General features: G+C 44.7%; 1 protein-coding gene across 1 annotated transcript in view; it reads right to left on the reverse strand.

Annotated features, from left to right (window-relative positions):
* LOC137095318 (delta-like protein C) overlaps positions 1-26,459 on the reverse strand; it is a 77,246-nt gene that overhangs the window by 11,949 nt on the left and 38,838 nt on the right. The window contains exons 6-8 of the mRNA XM_067461811.1: positions 12,991-13,207; positions 6,352-7,000; positions 1,583-1,697 (exon numbers count right to left, since the gene is read on the reverse strand). Of these exons, the coding sequence (XP_067317912.1) occupies positions 1,583-1,697; positions 6,352-7,000; positions 12,991-13,207 (981 nt within the window). The remainder of the gene's footprint in view (positions 1-1,582; positions 1,698-6,351; positions 7,001-12,990; positions 13,208-26,459) is intronic.

The raw sequence follows: 26,459 nt of genomic DNA on the forward strand, positions 1-26,459 counted from the left end.
CGTATAAAGCTCTTTGGCAGACTTGGGACTAACTACACCTTTCATCTTAACCTATATTATCCCCTTCTCGGGTCCTTAGCCAAGGGATTAAACTCAAAATTTATATTCTGGATTCCCAAAAGCTCAGGTTGTTGGATTCCCAAAAAGCTCAAGTTGGAAGAGGAGCTGCACACAGTATATCACTGCTCGAAGAACAGCGTGTTGGACTTCATACCAGCCACTAAGTGAGTGAATGTCTGTCAGATACACATCCTGAATGGTCTTTGAGAGAATCTATATCACCCTAAGATTATTTACACTGTCACCTTGCTATATATATATATATATATATATATATATATATATATATATATATATTCTCTCAACCTCATTTCAGACAAACATTGGATATTAATTGCAATATTCACACTGGGAATTGGTAGCCAAACTTTTCCCTTTCTTTGCTTCGAACAAGACTTGTTTCATTAAGACTTATACAAGACAGGCATAAACTAAAATATTTTATCATTTAAATATCAGCAAAACCGTTCTATCAGTTTCATGTAATTATATCTGATATACTAGCATTGTTCCGTCTCCCAGGAGCCTGATTTGCCTCACTGTAAAGTTGCTTGAGGTTGTTTCCTCTTGCATTTTCTCCCAGGGCTGCTGCATCTTTGCAAGAGTCCTAAAAGTTAATAGTATCAGAGTCTGCAGGCCTCTTTGCAACCATTGGCTTAGAGAGCAACTCTTTGAGTTTAGGGACCGCCTTTTCTCCCAGGGAAAGATCTCCATTTTAGATTCTCCCCTGCCTTTTCAGTTTGAGGAAAGACTTCAGGCGTGCTGAATGGGAAAACCATTGCAAAAACTACTCTTTAGATAAGTATTAAGCTAAACTGAGACAGTATGTTGTGTTTTGAGCTGTTTTTGAGATATTATAGACAGATAAGCTTAGTTGAGAAGATTGAGTTATATAGTTATAGAGAAAGAGTCGTAACTGCTTTGTCTCCAGGACTGACCTTAAGTATATGTTTTATGAATTGGTCAGCACACCTGGCCACAAGCAGTGGGGCAAGGTGGACTCATGCTCTGAACCCTCCTTGAATGCATTTGTATCAGTAGCTGCTAGGTTTCATGCCCACAATGGGAGAAGATCCAACTATGACTGGGGCAAAATACCAGCGCCTTCTTGCCTTCCCATCTAAGCTGCAGAGTCCTTACTGTCATCTGTAACCCCCTAAACTACTTAGAGCAGCGGTTCTCAACCTGGGGGTCGGGACCCCCAGGGGGGTCATTGGTCCATTTTTGGGGGGTCGCGAAGCTGCCTTGGTTGGCCCCGCCCACGCCAAAATGGCTGTTGTTGGGTATTTGTGCCAAATTTGGTCCAGTGAATGAAAATACATCCTGCATTTCAGATATTTACATTATGATTCATAACAGTAATGCAATTACAGTTAGGAAGTAGCGATAATAATTTTATGGTTGGGGGTCACCACAGCGTGAGGCGCTGTATTAAGGGGTTGCGGCATTAGGAAGGTTGAGAACCACTGACTTAGAGGGCTACAGAATGGGCTGAGTCAAGGAGTGAGCATATGTCCATTACCTCGGTTGCGTAAATGCACTGTTCCATCTGGTCTGGGATGACGTAGATGGGGTGGTAGGTGCCGTCCTTCGGGTATCCAGCGGGAACAGCGGACCGGATGGGCTCAGACTTTTTACTGCAGTGGGAAAAGAAGAAGAAGGTATTAAAAAGTGCCGGGGGACACAGTTCTTTTCCTTTGAATAAACAAAGGAGAAGAATCTGGTCATGGCAATAGGAAGTCTTCACCAAGGGATCGGTGAATTAAATTTCAACGTTGAAGCTTTAGTTCGTAAGCTTTGATTGTAGGGAAGACGGTCAACTTCAAACAAGCCACTGGAGATATTCCAGGTAGTCAGAAGCCATCAAATTGAGATGTTGATGCCTGTTGTGGCCAATTTGCATGGTGACATGCTTTTTGCATGATTGGAAGGGGACACTTGATATTTCTGTGACGCCAAGATGACGTAGGGATGATGATGATTGTATGTTGTAGCATGTTCTTTGTTTGCTTGAAACTGGAAACTATAAAAGCCACAGTCCACGCCTATTTCATTTGCTCTGGTGTTTTTGGGAGTTGACTCCACACCAGGCCCCAGCTGGTAAATAAATCCGTGCTTTTGAGATCTTCAAACCTCTCTTTGTCTCCTTTCCTGAAATCTTTATAGTTCAAAGTGTCTCTATCCAGTTCAACTTCTTTAAATGTTTTCGCTTAGATGTAACTAAGGTGTCATCTCGACTTGCTGCTTGTCAGCTTCGTAGCCAAAGGATGTGGAGAAGTTGCCTAATCCAAGTGTGCTCCTTAGATTCTTGCCTTTTGAAATTGTCCAAGGCTGGATCTTCTTGGTATCACCTGAAATGAATGTCTTCTGTAGGAATGGTCTGGCCTCAACAGCTTTGAAGGAGTCAGCCACTTTTAAAGATGCAACTTTTGAAACCTATGCCCAGTTTGTCATTCTTGGGTGGAAAACGTTATGTCAACTCCAGGCAATCTTGGAAAACACTATTCATTGAGGTACATGCATTCTGGCTTCTGCCCATGGTTTGAATCATGGTGTTGGGGTTCAGCCTGTGTGTGAACCTGAACCTGATTCTCTGATTGTATTTCCTGATGCCAATGAAGGTGTTGATTCTGAGGGCAATGTAGAAGATGACGGTTTGTGTAGTGAAACTCCTGCAGCCTTGGAAAGTGAACGTCCAAATTCCCATGAGAATATTTCAGAGCCAAGCGGTGAAATTTCACTCCCTTTTCCTCCCAGTCTTAGCTCTCCAGAGAATATGACATCTGGTCTTTCTAATGAGGATAGGAGAGGGCAGATTTGGCAGAGCAGGGGAGAATCTCAAAGTTTACAAAGGTCAGTTAGACTGAGAGAAATGCAAAAAAAGCCTGCAGGCATGTCACGTAATACATTTCTCGCCCTTAAGTACCTCTCGCCTGGATGCATCTTCAGACCAGGCATCGTTCCAGATTCAAGCATCATCCTTGGCAGGCCACCTGATTCCAGTGGCCTTATTCCTAAGAGGCTTCCTAGTTGCTTCAAGTACGGTTAGTGGATTGCTAACAGGTTCCAGGATTTAGCAGTGTTACTGTGGGTTTTTGATCTTGTTCATGGACATTTCTTGTTGCTGATTTTTACTGTGGCTTTTTACCTTGCATATTTCCTCTATTTTTGTACTCATCTTTCTTCAATAAAAAAGGATTGTTTTTCCTGAAGTCAAGTGTTGTGGATTGTGTCTGAGGGTCCAGTTTCCTGCTCTGGGTTGCAACACATGGGTGACTTCCTTGGAGGAATGAAAACCTTTTGATTTTCCCAGACACCATGGGCGAAATCCACATTGTAATTCCATCAGCAAAGCTCCAGTAAGGCTTCTTTTCTCCTTAATCACCAATCAGTCTTTATATCCTTCTGAACCAAGTTTCTTGAATGGGACTTCAGAGAATGGTGTTGCAGAGGATCCCATCTTATTTGGAAAGGAAGGTTGAGAAGATGGTGCTTGGAGACTGTGACAGCATGAGTGGCACCACCTACTTATAGAACTGTTAGTTGCAAGATTTAAACTGTTGTATCATGCTTAATCCTGCCTTTTTACCTTGCTTATGTATAGTTGGATGGATTGGTTACTTATAGCTGTCAATCAGTACTGTTTGGCTCCACCTCTTCCTGCAGGATGGGAGTGCTTCTTTTCTTTTCATTCTGCCATCAGAGTTTCTACCAGATGGACGTGAGTAAGAGACTTGACTCTAAAAGACTTCATGTGCTTCATGTTCAGACCAACTTGAACGACACTGGAAGTCTCAAGCGCCTTCAAACTGGTTCTTTTGGCACCAAAGGAAGATCCTGAGTCTTCAAACATAGGCCATCTGAACTGGGGTTATGGTTTGCTCTGGCATTCACAGCCATTGAGGAAAGAGGAAACTTGGAAAGGCTTCTCAGCTTCAAACACCTTGGACCCAGGACTAACTGAGACTGTAACATGTATTTTCCTTCACCCCTCTGAAGTTTCCAGCTCATTGCTTTAAAGAAATAACTCTTTGTGATCAATAAAACCTATCTTGAGTTATTTACAGCGTTTTGGGAGTTCCAGTTTCCTATAGGAGGGCAAGAAGCAATCCCCTGGGGAAAGATGCCACGTCCATCCCTCCTTCATTAAGAATAATAGCCCCCAGGTGCGATGGCACAGAGACTAGTATTTCATCAAAGCTCTTTGCATCATTTCCAATATTAGTATCAGGGAGTTCAGCAGCGTTGAGTCCACCAATCTGTCTCCAGACTTCCACCAGACTAGATGCATGGAGCACTCAAATGGATCAAGCTGTGGGGTCAGAATCCAGGTGACTGACAAGACTCAAGTCCTCCCTGTAGGCAAAGACTTCAGGGCAGCTAGGAGTCAACATGGTACAGTGGTTATGTATGGCTGACAACTCGGTACTAGGGCTCAAATTCCTGCATAGTCATGGAAACCTTGGATGGCAATGGCAAACTTCTTCTGAACAAATCTTGCCAAGGAACCCCTGTGATAGGTTCACCACCACCATAAGTTGTAAACATTTCCCCCAACCCTGCTTTAGAGCAATGGAGAGACATAGCAAAATGCCTCCAAGTATTCCTTGCAAAAGAAAACCCTATAGAAGGTCAAAAATATTAAAAATCAACTGAGTTTCTTCAGTACAAAAGTGTGAGTAAAGCATTGAAAGAGTGAGTAGGCCGAAGTCTGTTAGAATCAGTGGGCCAAAGCTAGTGTCGTCCTGAGGAGTGTGAAGTAAGCCTCTGTGTGAGAGAAACCTAATGTGAGAAAGCTCCAGTGTGAAGGCTGCTGTGTATAAAGCTACTATGTGTTTGTTTATTTGTGTTATGGAAACCTAGTATTATTTTACTACAAAGAAAAGCCTCCTATGGAAGAGATAACATTGGTTGTTCTGGTACAGCTGTACCAGGAGCTCCAATTTTGTTTGCTTTGCACTGAATGTTTGTTTGCAGTCCTAAGTTTCAGGGACTCTGCAGATAGGTGGCTTCTTTTGGCTGCGGTTATAGGGCAAGTCACCTGTCCATCATTGTTAAGTTTGGTCCCGCCCCTTGCTCAGGGCAGTTGGGAAGGGAAGGGAGCCATTTTTTTGTTAGTCTCAGCAAGGTTAGCCAATGTACAGGACGTGTGTAAACTTCCCCTGTACGAAAGCTTCAACCTTTAAGAACTCCAGGGAAGCATTCCCACAGCTTTACGAACTCCAGGGAAGCATTCCCACAGCTTTACGAACTCCAGGGAAGCATCCCCACAGCTTTACGAATTTCCAGGAAAACAGCCCTAAAGACTAAAGAACTTCAGCTGGAGAACAACTACTGCCTTGCTGGTAGGTCCACTCAGCGTTCGAGACGCAGTTCGACCCGGTAGCGGAGCCCACATCAGTAAGGGTTAGATTTCAGTCAGCCTGGGAGAAGTTAAAAAGGGGGATTTTCCTTTAAAGAAGAAGTTATTGAAGACAGTTGCCTGTCCTTTGTGGGCAAGATTAGGAATTCACCCGTTCCCTAAAAGCTTGGAATCATTTGCTTAACTTTACTGAAGACAAGAGAAGTTTCTGTTTGATTGTTCATTAATAAAAGACTTTGTTGTACTTTTCAAGCCACCTAAAGACTGTTTGTGGTGGAAACCTCTGAGAACTTCTCCTTGGGCCCCTGGCTTCCCGCTGGGCAAAGGTTACACATCCTGTTTTAAAGACAATTAATTACAGGCCCAGCGCTCGACAGAACATCGGTCTCTGTTTGTTTTTTTGTCTCTTTAGGCTACTGGTGCTGGATCACGCTGCTGCTAATAAGTTACTATACATTTATGAGGAGGGTCTTGTTAATAAGCCCACTTACCCAACATAGAATTCAAGAGGTTCAAATAAATTGGCAGGTTACTTGAAGGCACATACACACCCAAACTAATGTTTTCACCACCACCTCTGCCTGGTTATCTCCAGTGCAACAATCAGAGATGGGATTCCTGTTGCAATCCCTCCTTGAACTAAAAATCATTCATGGGAAAATAGCCTCCTGCATCCTGATTTATGGAAGAGGAGACCTCCATCACCAGCAGCAGCTGGTGCCTAGTAAAGTAGGATTTGCGGAGGGAGGGGGGCTTTGTAATCCCTATGTATTTGCTATTGAATACATAGGACCATGGATATGAATCTGTCATGGATGCATAACTCTAGGTTGTGGAATCGTAAATTCCAGCCAATGTTTCCCCCTGGTTCTTCAATTCCACATCCATTTCCCAAATACTGGCAAAGAAGACAAGAGGGCACCACTTACTTCTCCAGCTTTTTGCAGACAGACTCACGGCTCTGGTCCAGCAGCTTCCGCTTGCAGTTGAACTGGTCACTACTGAACCTGGATTCTCTGTTGGACACCTTAAAGCACCCAGGCGGGATTAGGAATCCATCCCTCTCCTTGAAGTTGTTGATGGTTGCCAGGTCGTTGCGGACACTGCTTTTGACCGCCTTGTGACCCTGCCTCATGTGCCGAAGCATTGCCGCGGTGGCACAGGCGGCGAGCACCAACATCATGAGACCCAGAGTAAAGGAAACAGCCAGCGCGACAGGGAAAGGGCCTTCGGCCACCCGTTGACTGCTGACCGGGGTTGGGATCTGGACTTTGAATTCACAGTTGGAACCCATGTAGCCTGCCGAACACTCGCAGACGTGGCCGGAGAAGTGGGTATAGCAAGTGCCGCTGTTCAAGCAAGGGCTGGAGCCACAGGCATCCATGCGGGTGCTGCAGTCCTTCCCCCCGTAGCCCAGTGTGCAAGAACAGGTGTAGCTGTTTGGACCATCGATGCAGGTGCCTCCATTGGCACATGGGTTGCCCGCGCAGTCATCAATGTTCAGCTCACAGAAGGAGCCAACAAAGCCCGGGCGGCATTTGCAGATCATGCTGCGGCCCAGGTCCAAACAGTGGCCGTCTGGAAAAAGAAGGAGAGAAGATTACAATGGAGACTCCACCTCAGACATCAGAAGAGCTGCAAGACCAAGAACAAGCCACAAGAGTAAAGACGAAGATCCACCCAGAGGAAAAGTGTTCTTGCCAGACATCAAGGGAACCACTGACCGCAGAGGGAAGCTGATGAGGAAACACAACATACAAACTATCTACAGACCCACCAAGAAAATCCAACCAATGCTACGTTCAGCAAAGGACAAGAGGGATCCTCTCACTTCTGCAGGAGTCCATGAAGTACCATGCAGCTGTGGACAACCCTACATAGGGACCACCAAACGTGGCATTGCCCAAACACGAATCAAGGAACATGAAAGGTACTGCAGACTACTTCAACCAGAGAAGTCAGCCATAGCAGAGCACCTGATGAACCAACCTGGACACAGCATATTATTTGAGTGGTCCAGAAATGTTGGACCACTCTCACAACCACCATGTCAGGCTACACAGAGAAGCCGTTGAAATCCACAAGCATGTGGACAATTTCAACAGAAAGGAGGAAACCATGAAAATGAACAAAATCTGGCTACCAGTATTAAAAAACTCTAAAATTACAACAGCACAATAACAGAGAGGAAACAAACAAGGACATCTAATCACCTCTCAACAAAAGTTTGCTCCAGGCACTGTCAGGCCATTATATGCTAATCAAGGTGGTCAGTTGAAACATTCACACCTAGCTCCAGCAGACAAGAGTCCTTTGCCCCACCCTGGTCATTCCACAGATATATAAGCCCTTTTTCCTAGTTCCAACAGACCTCACTACCTCTGAGGATGCTTGCCATAGATGCAGGCGAAAAGTCAGGAGAGAATGCCTCTAGACCATGGCCATATAGCCTGAAAAAACCTACAACAACCCATTACACAGGACGGTCGGCACACTCTTGGGAACTTCATCAGCTCATTTTTTGTTACCTCCTGCAAGAAGGCAACCACGCACCTCTGTTTCTACAGCAGGTTAACTATTTGGACTGAGTTGCAACAAAAATATAACATATCTGAGAATGAGACAAGCAAAAAAAATGTAAACAGCTACATCTTAAAGGCAGATAACATACTTACATGGCCTTTCTAGGGAATTTTGGGAGCTGCAGTTTTGTGTAGGGGTAGATAGGTACTAAATGTGAAGGGAACTATTTCTAATTGGCAAACTGGTGATTCTAAAAAGACAAACAGTCTCCGTGAGGTTTTGAGGCTGAAATCCCTTTATTGCAAGTGTGGCCACACAAGGACAAGAACAGCCAGACAAGTAATATGTCTATCAAAAGGCTGCCTGTGCCATTTGATTTTCCAGTTCATACTTTATACCCTTATCTCCTTCCGTATCATGAACAGATCATGAACAACGACAACTGATCAGCTTCGATGTGGTGTCTCTATTTACCATGGTCCCAGTTGCAGACACCACGGCACTCATCAACCAGAGGTTCCCAGAAGACATCACGGCTCTGTTTCACCATTGCCTTACCACCAGTTACTTTCAGTGGGACAATGAATTCTACGAACAGGAAGATAGAGTAGCTATGGGGAGCCCTTTCAGCTCAGTCATAGCTAACTTCTACATGGAACACTTTGAAAAACAAGCTCTCGAAACAGCAACCAAAAAGCCCACGATATGGTTCAGAGATGTGGATGATACCACCATTTGGAGCCATGGAGAAGAAGAACTCAACAGGTTCCTGGACCATCTTAACAGCATCCACCCAAACATCCAATTCACCATGGAAAAAGAAAAGGAAGGAAGACTGCCTTGTCTAGATGTCCTAGTCATCCGCAAACCAGATCCACAATTGGGTCACACCGTCTACAGAAAACCCACACACACAGATAGATATCTACATCAAAACTCCAACCATCACCCAAGTCCAAGAAGAAGCACCATTAAAGCCTTGGCAGAGCGTGCAAAAGGAATCTGGGAAGCCCACCTCCTCCAAGATGAACGTGACCACCTCAACTGGGCTCTCCAGGCCAAGGGAGACTCCACCTCAGACATCAGAAGAGCTGCAAGACCACCGAGAAGAAGCCACGAGAATAAAGACGAAGATCCACCCAGAGGAAAAGTGTTCCTGCCATACATCAAGGGAACCACTGACCGCAGAGGGAAGCTGATGAGGAAACACAACATACAAACTATCTACAGACCCACCAAGAAAATCCAACAAATGCTATGTTCAGCAAAGGACAAGAGGGATCCTCTCACTTCTGCAGGAGTCCATGAAGTACCATGCAGCTGTGGACAAGTCTACATTGCCCAAACACGCATCAAGGAACATGGAAGGCACTGCAGACTACTTCAACCAGAGAAATCAACCATAGCAGAGCACCTGATGAACCAACCTGGACACAGCATATTGTTGGAGAACACAGAAATGCTGGACCACTCTCACAACCACCATGTCAGGCTACACAGAGAAGCCATTGAAATCAACAAGCATGTGGACAATTTCAACAGAAAGGAGGAAACCATGAAAAGGAACAAAATCTGGCTACCAGTATTAAAAAAAACTCTACAATTACAACAGCAAAACAACAGAGAGGAAACAAACAAGGACATCTAATCACCTCTCAACAAAAGTTTGCTCCAGGTACTGTCAGGCCATTATATGCTAATCAAGGTGGTCAGTTGAAACATTCACACCTAGCTCCAGCAGACAAGAGTTCTTTGTCCCACCCTGGTCATTCCACAGATATATAACCCTTTTTCCTAGTTCCAACAGACCTCACTACCTCTGAGGATGCTTGCCATAGATGCAGGCGAAACGTCAGGAGAGAATGCCTCTAGGACATGGCCATATAGCCTGAAAAAACCTACAACAACCCATTACATAGGACAGTTGGCACACTCTTGGGAACTTCATCAGCTCATTTTTTGTTACCTCCTGCAAGAAGGCAACCACGCATCTTTGTTTCTACAGCAGGTTAACTATTTGGACTAAGTTGCAGCAAAAATATAACATATCTGAGAATAAGACAAGCAATATACATATATAATCCATTACAACTTAAAGGCAGGTAACATACTTACATGGCATTTCTAGGGAATTTTGGGAGCTGTAGTTTTGTGTAGGGGTAGATAGGTACTAAATGGACAGCTCTCACAGTGGACCTTTGGGCTGTTTTGCTTAAGAAAAAGAAGTATGTCATTTGTCCAAAGTCACCCCGTAGGTTTTCATGGTCAATCAGGGATTCAAACCCTTGTATTTAGAATTGTAGTCTAACACTCATGGCATTGCTCTCCTAACACAGCTTCCCTCTTGGAAAGCTTGAATTACATTTTGGCCTGCATCAATAGGAGTCTAGTATCTAGATCGAGGGAAGTAATGCTACCCCTCTATTCTGTTCTGGTTAGACCACACCTGGAATATTGTGTCCAATTCTGGGCACCACAATTCAAGAGAGATATTGACAAGCTGGAATGTGCCCAGAGGAGGGCGACTAAAATGATCAAGGGTATGGAGAACAAGCCCTATGAGGAGCGGCTTAAGGAGCTGGGCATGTTTAGCCTGAAGAAGAGAAGGCTGAGAGGTGATATGATAGCCATGTATAAATATGTGAGAGGAAACCACAGGGAGCAGGGAGCAAGCTTGTTTTCTGCTTCCTTGGGGACTAGAACATGAGGAAGAACTTCCTGACTGTGAGAGCCGTTCAGCAGTGGAACTCTCTGCCCCGGAGTGTGGTGGAGGCTCCTTCTTTAGAAGCTTTTAAACAGGGGCTGGATGGCCATCTGTCAGGGGTGATTTGAATGCAATATTCCTGCTTCTTGGCAGAATGGGGTTGGACTGGATGGCCCAGGAGGTCTCTTCCAACTCTTTGACTCTATGATTCTATGATTTTGTGATAGTCATATAATTTGCAAAAAAAAGAGAAAAAGAAGTGGCAGCTGGCAGTACGTAGATGGCAAAAGGAGAGAAATGTGAAGAACGTGGATGTGGGGAATCTTTCCCCCCATTCTTTCGTACCTAAAACTAGGATTATCCACTGAAACCAAACGACAGGAGATTGCAAAGATACAGAATGGGGGACACCTGGCTCGATAGCAGTACATGTGAAAAAGATTTTGGAGTCCTCGTAGACAGAAAGGTGAACATGAGCCAACAATGCGATACGACAGTTTAAAAAACCAATGGGATTTTGGTCTGCATCAATAGGAGCCTAGTGCCTAGATCCAGGGAAGTCATGCTACCCCTCCGTGGATCTGTAATTGGTTAAGCAAACGAACCCAGGAGGTGATTCGCCCCAATGTTTCCTCCTCTTAATCCCCGAAAGAAGCGAGAAGTGTCAGAAGTAGGGTTCCGTCCTGGGCCCAGTTCTGTTCAACATCTTTGTTAATGACTAGCTGTACCCGCCACGCTTTGCTGTGGCTAACCTTCCCTCTTTCTCTCCTTCTTTTCCTCCTTCCTTCACTCCCTCTTTCCTTCCTTCCCGTCTTTACTTCTCTTCTTCCTTTTTCTTTCTCTTCTGCTCTCTCTTCCTTCTCTCTTTCCTTCCCCCCCTCTTTCTCTACATCTTCCCCCTTTCTTCGCTCCCTCTTTCCTTCCTTCCCTTTTTTCTTTCCTTCTCTCCTTCCTTCCTTCTCCTTTTCCTTTCCCTCCCTCTTTCTCTCCTTTCTTCCTTTTCCACCTCTTTCCTTCCTTCTGTCTTTGCTTCCATGCTTCCTTCTCCCTTTCCCTCCATCTTTCTTTCTTTCTTTTCTTTTCTTTTTCTTTTCTTTTCCTTTTCCCTTTCTTTTCCTTTTCCTTTTCCCTTTCCTTTCCTTTTCCCTTTCCTTCCTTCCTTCCTTCTCTAATTTTCCTTCCTTCCCCCTTTTTCTTTCCCTCCCTCTTTCTCTCCTTTCTTCCTTTTCCACCTCTTTCCTTCCTTCCTTCTGTCTTTGCTTCCATGCTTCCTTCTCCCTTTCCCTCCATCTTTCTTTCTTTCTTTTTCTTTTCTTTTTCTTTTCTTTTCTTTTTCTTTTTCTTTCTTTTCTTTTCCTTTTCTTTTCCTTTCCTTTTCTTTTCCTTTCCTTTTCTTTTCCTTTCCTTTTCTTTTCCTTTTCTTTTCCTTTTCTTTTCCTTTCCTTTTCCTTTCCTTTTCCCTTTCTTTTCCCTTTCTTTTCCTTTCCTTTTCCCTTTCTTTTCCTTTTCCTTTTCCCTTTCCTTTCCTTTCCTTTCCTTTCCTTTCCTTTCCTTTCCTTTCCTTTCCTTTCCTTTCTTTCTCCCCTTCCCTCCCTCTTTCTTCCCCTTTTCCTGTATTGTCATTTACCTTTTCGGGGCTTTTTAAGTCCCTTCTGCTATGTTTTTCAGTGGCTTTTTTTTTTTTTAGTGAAGGACATAGATTGCTTTGGCAGGTGTCTTGTGTCCAAATTTGGGGCCAATTCACCCAGCGGTTTCTGAGTTCTGTTAATCCCACAAACGAACATTACATTTTTATTTATATAGATTGAGAGGAAGAGTTAGAAGGCATCATCATCAAGTTTGCAGATGGGACGATATTGAGAAGGAGAGCCAATACTCCAGAAGACAGGAGCAGAATTCAAAACAATCATAACAGATTAGAGAGATGACTGGCCAAAACTAGCACAATGAAGTTCAACAGGGACAAATGCAAGATACTCCACTTAGGCAGAAAAAATGAGATGCAAAGAGACAGAATGGGGGGTGATGCCTGGCTCGACAGCAGTACATATGAAAAGGATCTTGGAGTCATCATGGACAGGAAGGTGAACAGGAATCAACAATGTATGCAGCAGCTAAAAAAAGCCAATGGGATTTTGGCCTGCATCAATAAGAGTCTAGTGCCTAGATCCAGGGAAGACATGCTTTTGCCCTCTATTCCATTCTGCCTTGGTCAGGCCACACCTGGAATCACATTGTGTCCAGTTCTGGGCACCGCGATTGAAGGGAGATAATAATTATAATAAAACTTTATTTATATACTGCTCCATCTCCCCGAGGAGACTCAGAGCGGTTCACTTACTGTTCAAGCAGGGGTTGTTACTACACCGGTCTATCTTCTTCTCGCAATTGGAGCCGTGGTAGTTTACTGGGCAGTGACAACTGTAGCCACCCAAGCGCTTCTCCATGCAAGTCCCGCCATTGAAACACGGTCCGTCAGCGCAGGTCATGGCACTGATTTCACAATTCTTGCCGTAGAAGCCTTGGGGACAGCTGCATTTGTAGTCATTCTCCAAGTCCTGCAAAAGAAACAACCAAAATTAGGATGTATTGCCTGTTGTGAAAGAGGATGGGACACCAACAGAATTAGGGTTGTCTTGTGGAAGGTCAACCTGGCCCAGAAGCAGTTGGTTGCTCAGTCGGCCAATGAATCTGTGCCATTGATGGATATGAGGAGTTGAACTCAATTCCTAAATGGTTTCCACCATAGATCCTTTGATGCAAGCCCCATCACTGGATTATTATTATTATTATTATTATTATTATTATTTAGAACTTTTATATACCGGTCTTCTCGACCTCCGCAGAAGGACTCAGGCCGGTTCACAACAAAAGATTCATGAACAATAGTTTAAAATCACATCACATAATGCACTAATACAGTGGTTCTCAACCTTCCTAATGCCGCGACCCCTTAATATAGTTCCTCATGTTGTGGTGACCCCCAACCAGAACCCTAACATTATGAATCCCCATGTAAATAATGATCTGCAGGATGTATTTTCATTCACTGGAGCAAATTTGGCACAAATACCCGATATGCCCAAATTTGAATTCTGGTGAGGTTGGCGGGGGGATTGATTTTGCCATTTGGGAGTTGTAGTTGCTGGGATTTATAGTTAACCTGTAAACAAAGAGCATTCTGAACCCCCTCCAACAATGGAATTGAACCAAAGTTGGCACACTGAACTCTAATGACCAGCAGAAAATACTGGAAAGGTTTAGTGGGCATTGACCTTGTGTTTGGGAGTTGAAGTTCGTCTACATCCAGAGAGCACTCTAGACTCCAACAATGATAGATCTGGACCAAACTCGGCACCGATACTCCATATGCCCAAATGTGAACACTCGTGGGGTTTTGGGGAAATAGATCTTGAGATTTGGGAGTTGCACTTGCTGGGATTTGTAGTTCACTGTTGTTTTGAACCCCAACAATGATAGAATTGGGCCAAACTTCCCACACAGAGACCCCCATGACCAACAGAAAATACTGTGTTTTCTGATGGTCTTTGGCGACCCCTTTGACACCCCTTCGCGACCCCTCCAGGTGTCCCGACCCCCAGGTTGAGAAACACTGCACTAATACATAAAATACATTAAAATACAATCATATAATTACATAAGGTCAAGTCATCAGAATGAAATCACAATTCATCACCATCTATCCGTGTGGTCAAGAGTTATTGACTCACTCATCGAATGCTAAATTCCAGAGCCAAGTTTTCACCAGCTTTCTAAAGGTTAGGAGAGAAGGGGCACTTCTAATCTACAGTGGGAGAGAGTTCCAGAGGCGAGGGGCCACCACCGAGAAGGCCCTGTCCCTTGTCCCCACCAGACGGTGGTGGGACCGAAAGCAGGGCCCCTCCAGAAGATGTTAATAACCTTGATGGTTCATAGGGGAGAATCCATTCGGACAGGTAAATCATCATGAGAACCAGTCATCATGGCTGACCTAACCCTATTTTCAATTTGGCTGCTTGGTGTCAAAGTCATCTCTCTTCTAATTTTCCCCACATTCCCTTTCCCTTGTGCACCTCACCTACTTGGCTTGTAAATCTGATGGAAAAACCTGCCTTTCGTTGTCCTGCGAGTATAAAATTGCTTTGGAAAGCAAATTTCAGAGAAATAGGAGGAAAAACATAACACATTTCACGAAGACCTGTGCAGTCAACCTTATAGGATCATATCTGGTGGAGTTGGTCTCCTCTTCTTACCTTATGCCCTGTCAACATTGCAAGATATCATCCTATATAGTCTGTTAGCAGTTCTACTGAAGATACTTACCTTAAAACATTGATGTTTTTAATGGAGCAGTTGTAAGAAGGAGTAAAAACCCATCCTGCACTTGCAGCTAAGCTTATACATCGTTGCATGTATTTTACCTCCAGGTGAGCCAAATGTGGTGAAGAAGTCCAACTATTGCAGTGCTTCATTACATACTGCTTTAGAAAAGCTGAAGTTCATACCTATTTAGATGTTATAGACCTTGTGTCATACCTATTTAGACATTATGGACCTTGTGGTGGTATATATACCCAAAATTGGATTCTTTTTCAGCTTTCAATCCAAGCTGCCAAGCCCAATGGGTCTTGAACAGACCTGGGCAAACTTCATTCTTCTAGGTGTTTTGGACTTCCACAATTCCTACCAACCTCAGGCCCCTTCCTTTTCTGCTTAAGCAGGTGAGGATGGAAAGGATGGGGCTCGAGGCTGTTAGAAATTGTGGGAATTGAAGTCCAAAACATCTGAGGGGACGAAGTTTCTCCAGGTCTGGTCTTGAAGTTGCTTGAGGCTGGTCTTGAAGGCAGCATTGTCACTACCTTCCCGCTGGAGCAGCACCTACTCATATTTGCATGTTTTTGAACTTCTAGGTTGGCCAGATGTGGCCGGCATGACCACATGGAATGCCACTCCCTTCCCGCTGGAGCGGCACCTATTGATCTACTCATATTCGCATGTTTTTGAACTTCTAGGTTGGCCAGATGTGGCCGGCATGACCACATGGAATGCCACTCCCTTCCCGCTGGAGCGGCACCTATTGATCTACTCATATTTGCATGTTTTTGAACTTCTAGGTTGGCCAGATGTGGCCGGCATGACCACATGGAATGCCACTCCCTTCCCGCTGGAGCGGCACCTATTGATCTACTCATATATGCATGTTTTTGAACTTCTAGGTTGGCCAGATGTGGCCAGCATGACCACATGGAATGCCACTCCCTTCCTGCTGGAGCGGCACCTATTGATCTACTCATATTTGCATTTTTTTGAATTGCTAGGTTGGCTGAAGCTGAGGCTAACAGCAGGAGCTCATCCAGCTCCCCAGATTCAAACCACCAACCTTTCGATCAGCAAGTTCAGCAGCTCAGCAGTTTAACCCACTGCACCACCAGGGCAAATGAAGTCTAAATTCTTGTAGAGATTAAGGATGTTGACTACCTTTGAACTACAGGGTTATCTGTTGAAAATGCCAGAAATATATCCTTGCATTTCTAAGGGTTTGCATAATGAATCTGGGGTAAAGGAATTGAATCAGTGGAGGAGATCCAGGTTGGAATTCTAGGGGTCCCTCACATTCATGATTGGACTTTTAACAGTGGATATATGACAGCAGTGAAGAGATTCAGATGAACCCAGCCAGCTAGCACCAAGGAGACTATTATTCCATTGCCTTATTTCATTCCACCTGCAGCCTTTTCCCACCTCCAACCCTTACCTATAACACAGTTTCTCAACCTGGGGTCCCCAGATGTTTTTGGCTTTCAACTCCCAGAAATCCTAACAGCTGGTCAACTGGCTGGGATTTCTGGGAGTTGTAGGCCAAAAACATCTGGGGACCCCTGGTTGAGAACCACTGCAACAGATCAAAAATAACCCCCAGGGCTATAAACGTTGGTGGTGAATGAACGTCCTTCAGAGCCTCTCCACTCACTCCTGGTGTGTCATGAAGGTGTGTTACTTGACACTCAACAGTGTAGACTAAGGTATTCTTCATATGCACAGAGGTAGTAACATGTTCGATTTTCCCCAGTGCAATTGTGGCATTCAGAACAGTTTCTGAGCCACTCACCACTGAAGTCCAGTGACATTGGAAGGTCCACATGATTCCCACCGCTAATATAAATTATGGGCATTGCATTACTTTTTCCAGGTACCTCCTGAAATTCTCTGCCTTAAGCTGCAAGACAAGGAAGGTACAAAAGATGCTACCTAGGAGAGTGAGAAAATATAGTTCCTATAGACCAGTGGTTCTCAACCTGGGGTCCCCAGATGTTTTTGGCCTACAACTCCCAGAAATCCTAACAGCTGGTAAAATAGCTGGGATTTCTGGGAGTTGAAGGCCAAAAACATCTAGGGACCCCAGGTTGAGAACCATTGCTATAGACGTTATCAAGATGATAGTCTATAGGACTTTATCAGTAGTATTGCTTTAGAGAATCTAAGAGACTTGCCAATGGGTAGTTGGCCAAACCTGGGTAGTTTGGGTAGTTGGCCAAACCTGAAATGTAAACAACCTCTGCCCAAATTTTATGAAGGTGGTAACTTGAAAAGATCTGCTGTATTAATACGTTGTGCAGAGACGAAGCCTAAAAGGCCAAACACCCAACAACTGACCCTCAATAAATCTTGCAGGTTTGTCTGGTTGAAGCCAAGAAGAGTGTTGAGGAACCTTCAGGTCAGTTTCTCCTCCAGGTTCAAAGTATATGCCCATCTCACCGCCTTGTGTGTCAGCAGCTACCAATTTTCCCATCCCCTCTATAAAGGTTCAAAGCTGTGCCTTTGAATTGAAATCTTACCCCAGGTAAACAGAAAGGTACCAATGAGAGGAACAACCTTTCCTTGATAAAGAGGAAGATACTACTAATGTTTGAGTCTGGTCAGCTTTGGAACTGGGGTACTCAAACAAGGAAATTGGCCTGCTTCCCTCCCCCCTCCACTCAAAATAACCCAATTACCATAAATCTATTGCTTTGGATAACTTTTAAGGTTGCAAATGTACTCTTAACCCTAATGCTACTTTCTGTGTGGGATAACTAATTGTGTGAAAAAGATGATAGCTAGCTGGCAACTAGTGTGACATCCAAAAGCAAAGGTGCATCTAGAGACAGTTCCTTCTTGGATTGGGAAGTAGAAGGCATACATTCTTGCTGGGTTGACAGGCCCTTCAATGTTGAGTCGGTATGATAGTAATAACCAAACAGAAGAAATATAAGGCAGTGGACTTTCAGGAACCAAGGATTCCTTGTCACTAGGTTTTGGTATTATGTATGCAAATGCTGCAAATTGGGCACAGCAGTGTTCACCCTGAAGAAAATACCAATCATAGAAAAGTTCAGTAAGTGACCCCATTGCATTTATAAAGTTGTTGTCCTAGGGTGCACCAGTGTTGGTCCTGTATGTTAACTAGTTGTAGTGCATTTCCTTGATATCATGGGACTTACATCTAAATAAGTACACTTAGGCTGTGGCTCGACGTTTTCTTCTTGTGCTACTGGCTCCAGGCCCCCAAAATAATTTTCTTTCACCTCTCAAGGTCTTTCAGGTTCTTAGTTGCGTCTTTAAGTTCTAAGTGAAAGTCCAGCACCCTCAACAGTGACCATTGCTTATGTTCTCAATTACACCCATCACCTTATCCATTTTCAGTTGCCCTCTATTATTCCTTTATGATTCAGAACTTTCTCTGTGGTGGAGGCGCTTTCTTTGGAGGCTTTTAAACAGAGGCTGGATGACCATCTGCCAGGGGTGCTTTGAATGCAGTTTTCTCGCTTCTTGGCGGAATGGGGTTGAACGGGATGGCCAGAGATGTGTCTTCCAACTCTAGGATTCTGATTCTGCCCCTTGAGAAAAGCTGGGCTTCTCATTTCCCACTCTTCACTGAAGTTCTCCCACATTCCTCTCTGAATACGGTCAATCCTGTCCTTCCATCCTCAGCTACTTAAGACACAACTGAACTTCCATTGTTTCCTTTTCTGATCCTTCCTGCTTCCATCTTTGCAATCTGAACTCCAGCCCTCTCTGTTGGCATGTTTTTGATATCTTAGCATTCCAAATCGTCTTCTTCATTTCTCATCTCTAGCCTCTCATTCCTGTTGATTCTGCTGCTTTGTTTTTCACCTCCTTCCAAATTTGTATTTTCTGATTTTGTCCACCTTCTGTATTCTTTTCCAAGTGAAGCAGAGAGTGTTTGAGGACCGGGACATCCATAGGGATACCAAGGTGCTTGTTTATAAAGCTATTGTCCTCCCAACAAAGATCCGCCTAGTCAAAGCCATGGTATTCCCCATAGTAACCTACGGATGTGAGAGCTGGATCTTAGGGAAGTCCGAGCGAAGGAAGATAGATGCTTTTGAGCTGTGGTGCTGGAGGAAAGTGCTGAGAGTGCCTTGGACTGCGAGAAGATCCAACCAGTCCATCCTCCAGGAAATAAAGCCCAACTGCTCATTGGAGGGAAGGAGACTAGAGACAAAGCTGAAGTCCTTTGGCCACATCATGAGGAGACAGCAAAGCCTGGAGAAGACAATTATGCTGGGGAAAGTGGAAGGTAAAAGGAAGAGGGGCCGACCAAGGGCAAGATGGATGGATGGCATCCTTGAAGTGACTGGACTGACCTTGAAGGAGACCCTGGGGGTGGTGACGGCTGACAGGGAGCTCTGGCGTGGGCTGGTCCATGAGGTCACAAAGAGTCGGAGACGACTGAACGAATGAACAACATTGTCCTCCCAACCCTGCTCTATGCCTGTGAGACGTGGACTGTCTACAGACATTACATGCAACTCCTGGAACGATTCCATCAGCGCTGCCTCTGAAAAATCCTGCAAATCTCTTTGGAAAACAAGCGGCCAAAGGTCAGCATGCTGGAAGATGCAAAGACCACCAGCATTGAAGCGATGGTCCTCCGCCATCAACTCCGCTGGACCAGCCACATTGTCCAGATACCTGACCACCCTCTCCCAAAGCTGTTGCTCTACTCCGAACTCAAGAATAGAAAATGGAGTGTTGGTGGGCAAGAAAAGAGATTTAAAGATGGGGTCAAAGCCAACCTTAAACACTCTGGTATAGACACTAAGAACTGGGAAGCCTTGAGCACTCCAGCTGGAGGTCAGCTGTGACCAGCAGTGCTGTAGAATTTGGAGATGCACAATGGAGGGCAAAAGAGAGAAACGTGCCAAGAGGAAGGCGCGTCAAGCCAACCCTGACCAGAACTTCCTTCCACCTGGAAACGGATGCCCTCACTGCGGGAGAACATGCAGATCACGAATAGGGCTCCACAGCCACCTACGGACCCACCGCCAGTACACCGATCTTGGAGGACAATCCTACTCAGACAACGAGGGATCGCCTAAGTAAGTAAGTAACTCACCACAAACTATAGTTAATGTTTTGCTTCTTCCGGCTCTAAATTCATTCTAGAGTCTGCACTTTTCAGACCCTGCTTACCTGTCGTGTTTGCATCTTCCAGTGTAGCAATCCTTTCCGTCCATGTCTTCACTTTCAAAACCTCCTTCAGACTTACCTTTCTTTTACATTTTTCCTGCTCCCCCAGTTCAAGTCCAGTTTAGATACCACACGCAAGTTGACAAGTAAATGCTTGAATAGCTGTAGGTGCAGATTTACCCAAATGCCATTCCTTTATGATGTGATCAAGTGCAAAATTGAAAACAAGGTTCCCCAAAATGTTGAATGGATGCCTGCTAACTGGTCAGTTTGTTGGAACTCTTGCAAAAATATATACACACTGGTTCAAATGTGCATAAAAATACCTGATAATTCCCTTGACTTGCAGTTGTTTACATCCTCATTTAGTCCCGAAAAGGAGTGTGCCTAAAAAGTGCACGGAACTTTCCAAAATGGCATGAGTGTGAATTTGAGAAATGTCTGATTTTATAGCAACCAAGGCACACAAATGGGAGATGCTAAAGCCTGTCCTTTCTGGTATCTCTCCTTGATTGGTCTCAAATCTGTCTCTCTCTCCGGGATTAAAGCAAATACTAGAATAGCTCAAGAGGGAGAAAAGTGTGGAGTATAGGAACAAACTTTAGCAAATTTTAGGTTTAGAGATATTGTTGTGATTTCTATGCCCTGTTTTCATCTCCATATTTTTTAAAACATGGTGTCTGTGCCAAACAAGTCTCTTGTTCCAATATAGTTGCTGCAGACAACTATGAGGAATTTTGGGTTACCTGTACCAATGTCTATTCTAAAGCCTTTGACTGTGTGGATCATAATAAATGGTGGCAAGTTCTTGGTGGGATGGGCATGCCAAGCCCCCTTCCCTCTCTCCTGAGGAATCTGTACAAGGACCAAGGAGCCACAGTCAGAACTGACCACGGAGGAACAGGAGACGGGTTCAAGATTGGGAAAGGCGTCCGGCAAGGCTGCATCCTCTCACCCAACCTTTTTAACTTGTATGCAGGACACATCATGCGATGTGCGGGGCTTGAGGAATGCAAGGCTGGGGTGAAAATTGCTGGAAGAAACATTAACAACCTCAGATATGCAGATGACACCACTCTGATGGCCGAAAGCGAGGAGGAGCTGAGGAGCCTTCTAATCAAGGTGAAAGAAGAAAGCGCAAAAGCCGGGTTGCAGCTAAACATCAAAAAAACCAAGAATGATTGACAACAAGAATGATTGACAACTGGAAAATAGAGGGAGAAAATGTGGAGGCCGTGACAGACTTTGTATTTCTAGGCGCAAAGATTACTGCAGATGCAGACTGTGGCCAGGAAATCAGAAGACGCTTCCTTCTTGGGAGGAGAGCAATGTCCAGTCTCGATAAGATAGTGAAGAGTAGAGACATCAGACTGGCAACAAAGATCCATTGCCTGGTCAAAGCCATGGTCTTCCCTGTAGTCACCTACGGATGTGAGAGCTGGACCTTAGGGAAGGCTGAGCGAAGGAAGATCGATGCTTTTGAGCTGTGGTGTTGGAGGAAAGTTCTGAGAGTGCCTTGGACTGCGAGAAGATCCAACCAGTCCATCCTCGAGGAAAGAAAGCCTGACTGCTCACTGGAGGGAAGGAGACGAGAGACAAAGTGGAAGTCCTTTGGCCACATCATGAGGAGACAGGAAAGCCTAGAGAAGGGAATGATGCTGGGGAAAGTGGAAGGCAAAAGGAAGAGGGGCCGACCCAGGGCAAGATGGATGGATGGCATCCTTGAAGGGACTGGACTGACCTTGAAGGAGCTGGGGGTGGTGACGGCCGACAGGGAGCTCTGGCGTGGGCTGGTCCATGAGGTCACGAAGAGTCGGAGACGACTGAACAAATGAACAACAACAACGTACCAATGTCTGATTCACACATTCAAGCCATTGCTTTGGCTCTCTTGGGTTTTTTTGTTAAACCCAACATTATGCCCAAAGCAAAAGAGAAAGACACTTGGAAAGATGCCTTTTCCCATGCCATCCCTTCCTTCTGAATATCTCAGAATATAACAGGCACAGAAAAGATAAATGCTTAAAGGTACCATTATTACATACCCCTCCTGGTAAAATGACTGTACTTACTCAGCAAAGCTAGTCCATCAGAGTAGAGGGCTCAGAGGACAAGATACAAATCCTTAAGAGGCTCAGTTCAAACCTTACCCATGCCACAGCCTCTCTGGCTTTTGCTCTTCTGCCTCAGTTTCCTCCACTACAATATAGTGGAAAGAATAGTCACCCTTATTCACGTCTAGGTCAGAAATGGAGAGTGATAGAGCAGCAAGCCTTTTGCACAGTTTCCAACACAAAGTGTAGTGAAGAATGGGTTGTTGTAGGTTTTTTCGGGCTATATAGCCATGGTCTAGAGGCATTCTCTCCTGACGTTTCACCTATGGCAAGCATCCTCAGAGGTAGTGAGGATGGTCAAAGGTAGTGAGGATGCACTACCTCTGAGGATGCTTGCCATAGATGTAGGCGAAACGTCAGGAGAGAATGCCTCTAGAACATGGCCATATAGCTCGAGGTATGCAGGAGGTAACCAGAAATGAGCTGATGAAGTTCCCAAGAGTGTGCCGACCGTCCTGTGTAATGGGTTGTTGTAGGTTTTTTCAGGCTATATGGCCATGATCTAGAGGCATTCTCTCCTGACGTTTCGCCTGCATCAATGGCAAGCATCCTCAGAGGTAGTGAGGTCTGCTGGAACTAGGAAAAAGGGTTTATATATCTGTGGAATGACCAGGGTGGGACAAAGGACTCTTGTCTGCTGGAGTTAGGTGTTGGCACTAGTTGAAACATTCACACCTAGCTCCAGCAGACAAGTCCTTTGAAATTTTACTTCCCAAGAGTATAAAGATGATGATGATGATAGCGATGATCTTTTACAGGGAGTAGTGAAGTTTCCAAAGCAATGTCAGCTGAAAACTTGGAAACTAGGTACTATTACTGATGGAATCATGAAACAGACTTCCTATGAGAAAAATATTGTATCATAAATCAATTCTGAAGCACTCTCCATATTAGCATGTGTGGTCATACAGGCCCCGTATCTGTAGGGGATAAATTCCTGGACTTTATGTTCAGATAATAGCAAACCCTACTGAAATGAAGAACACCTGGCACAAGAATGTTATAGAGCAGGCATGGGCAAAGTTCGCTCCTCCAGGTATTTTGGACTCCAACTCCCACAATTCCAAACAGCCTATGATAGTTATCCTGGAGGACTTACAAAATGCCTAGGGAGGATAAATAAAGCCACAGATACTGGTCCTGTAGATACCTGGGCCACATGGTAGTCTGAGGCCAAATGCCTGGTGGAAGCACACATTGAGTTATATACTGAGCCATTCACTGTGCATAGTCTTCTTGAAAGGTGTGTCTGTAAACAGGTTAAATTACTGCCAGCAATTCAATGCATTTCCAGAAGGTGGCAGGCTTTGCTAAAGAATGAAGTGTACTGTGTATTGTCGAAGGCTTTCATGGCCGGAATCACTCAGTTCTTGTGGGTTTTTTCGGGCTATATGGCCATGTTCTAGAGGCATTTCTCCTGACGTTTCGCCTGCATCTATGGCAAGCTTCCTCAGAGGTGAGGTCTGCTGGAGCTGGGAAAAAAGGGGTTTATATATCTGTGGAATGACCAGGGTGAGACAAAGGGCTTTTGTAAGTTGGGCTAGGTGTGAATCTTTTCAATTGACCACCTTGATTAGCATACAATGGGCTGACTGTGCCTGGAGCAAACTCTTCTTGAAAGGTGATTAGATGTCCCTGCCTGTTTCTCTCTCTGCTGTTTTAATTTTAGAATTTTTTAATACTGGTAGCCAGATTTTGTTCATTTTCATGGTTTCTTCCTTTCTGTTGAAATTGTCCACATGTTTGTGGATTTCAATGGCTTCTCTGTGTAGTCTGACATGGTGGTTGTGAGAGTGGTCCAGGAGTCTACCGTATACCATGCAGCTGTGGACAAGTCTACATAGGGACCACCAAACGCAGCACCCAAACAAGAATCCAGGAACATGAAAGGCACTGCAGACTACTCCAACCAGAGAAGTCAGCCATAGCAGAGCACCTGAGGAACCAACCTGGACACAGCATATTACTTGAGAACACAAAAATGCTGGACCACTCTCACAACCACCATGTCAGACGACACAGAGAAGCCAGTGAAATCCACAAGCATGTGGACAATTTCAACAGAAAGGAAGAAACCATGAAAATGAACAAAATCTGGCTACCAGTATTAAAACAGCAGAGAGAGAAACAGGCAGGGACATCTAATCACCTTTCAAGAAGAGTTTGCTCCAGGCACAGTCAGCCCATTGTATGCTAATCAAGGTGGGCAGTTGAAAGATCCACACCTAGCCCAACTTACAAAAGCCCTTGGTCTCACCCTGGTCATTCCACAGATATATAAACCCCTTTTTTCCCAGCTCCAGCAGACCTCACCTCTGAGGAAGCTTGCCATAGATGCAGGCGAAACGTCAGGAGAAATGCCTCTAGAACATGGCCATATAGCCCAAAAAAACCCACAAGAACTGAATGAAGTGTACTGTTTAGGAAGACACATAGTGCAAAATGTGTTGTCCAAGGCTTTCACATTTTCTGGGCTGTATGGCCATATTCCAGAAGCATTCTTTCCTGATGTTTCACCCACATCTATGGCATGCATTCTCAGAGGTTGTGAGGTCTGTTGGAAACTAGGCAAGGGAGGTTTATATATCTATGGAATAATGTCTAGGTCCAGGGAAGTCATGCTCCCCATGCTCTATTCCGCTTTGGTTAGACCACACCTGGAATATTGTGTCCATTTCTGGGCACCACAATTCAAGAGAGATATTGACAAGCTGGAATGTGTCCAGAGGAGGGCGACTCAAAGGATCAAGGGTCTGGAGAACAAGCCCTATGAGGAGCGGCTTAAGGAGCTGGGCATAATTTGACTGAAGAAGAGAAGGCTGAGGGGAGATATGATAGCCACGTATAGGGAGGAGGGAGCAAGCTTGTTTTCTGCTTCCTTGGAGACTAGGACGCAATGGAACAATGGCTTCAAACTATAAGAAAGAAGATTCCATCTGAACATGAGGAAGAACTTCCTGACTGTGAGAGCCGTTCAGCAGTGGAACTCTCTGCCCCGGAGTGTGGTGGAGGCTCCTTCTTTGGAAGCTTTTAAACAGAGGCTGGATGGCCATCTGTCAGGGGTGATTTGAATGCAATATATTCCTGCTTCTTGGCAGGGGGTTGGACCGGATGGCCCATGAGGTCTCTTCCAACTCTTTGATTCTATGTCCAGGGTGGAGAAAGAACTCTTGTCTGTTTGAGGCAGGTGTGAATGTTGCAATTGATTAGCACTGAATGGCCTTGCAACTACAAAGCCTGGCTGCTTCCTGCCTGGGAGAATCCTTTGTTGGGAGGTGTTAGCAGGCCCTGATTGTTTCATGTCAGGAATTCCCCTGTTGTTTGAGTGTTTCTCTTTATTCACTGTCCCTATTCCCCCAGGCAGGAATCAGCCAGTCTTTGAAGCTGCAAGGCCATTCAATGCTAATCAAGGTGGCCAATTGCAACACTCACACCTGCCTCAGACAGACAAGAGTTCTCTCTCCCACCCAGAACATTATTCCACAGATAGATAAACCCCACTTGCCTATTTTCCAACAGACCTCACAACCTTTGAGCATGTGGTTGAAATGTCAGGAGAGAATGCTTCTGGAATATGGCCAGACAGACCGGAAAACTAACAGTAACCCATAGTGGAAAAAGTACCTGTATGAGTAGTTGGCATGTTTGTTATACAGATTGTTTTAAAATCACAAAAAATTGTGAGATATGTATGGCTGGAGAACGTTGGCGCAATTGAAAATATTTGTGGATTAGTTTTTCACAAGCGTTCGAGCAAGGCCAAGCCCAAATGTCATTTAGCTAAGCAAACACCAGCTTTCCCCACTCTCTCCCAGTGCTAATATGGAAGCCAGGAAGGTCTAGTGCAGTGGTTCTCAACCTTGCTAATGCCGTGACCCCTTAATGCTGTTCCATATGTTGTGGTGACCCCCAAACATAATATTGTTTCCGTTGCTACTTGATACCTGTCATTTTAGTACTATTATAAATCATAATGTAAATATTCGATATGCAGGATATATTTTCATTCACTGGACTAAATTGAGCACAAATACCCAATACGCCCAAATATGTGAATGCTAGTGGGGTTGGGGGGGGAGGGGGTAGGATTGATTTTGTAATTTGGGAGTTGTAGTTGCTGGGATTTATAGTTCACCTATAATCAAAAAGCATTCTGAACTCCACCAGTGATGGATTTATACCGAACTTGGCACAAAGAACTCCCATGACCAACAGAAAACAC

The sequence above is a fragment of the Anolis sagrei genome, chromosome Y (assembly GCF_037176765.1).
Source record: "Anolis sagrei isolate rAnoSag1 chromosome Y, rAnoSag1.mat, whole genome shotgun sequence".
NCBI lineage: Eukaryota > Metazoa > Chordata > Lepidosauria > Squamata > Dactyloidae > Anolis > Anolis sagrei.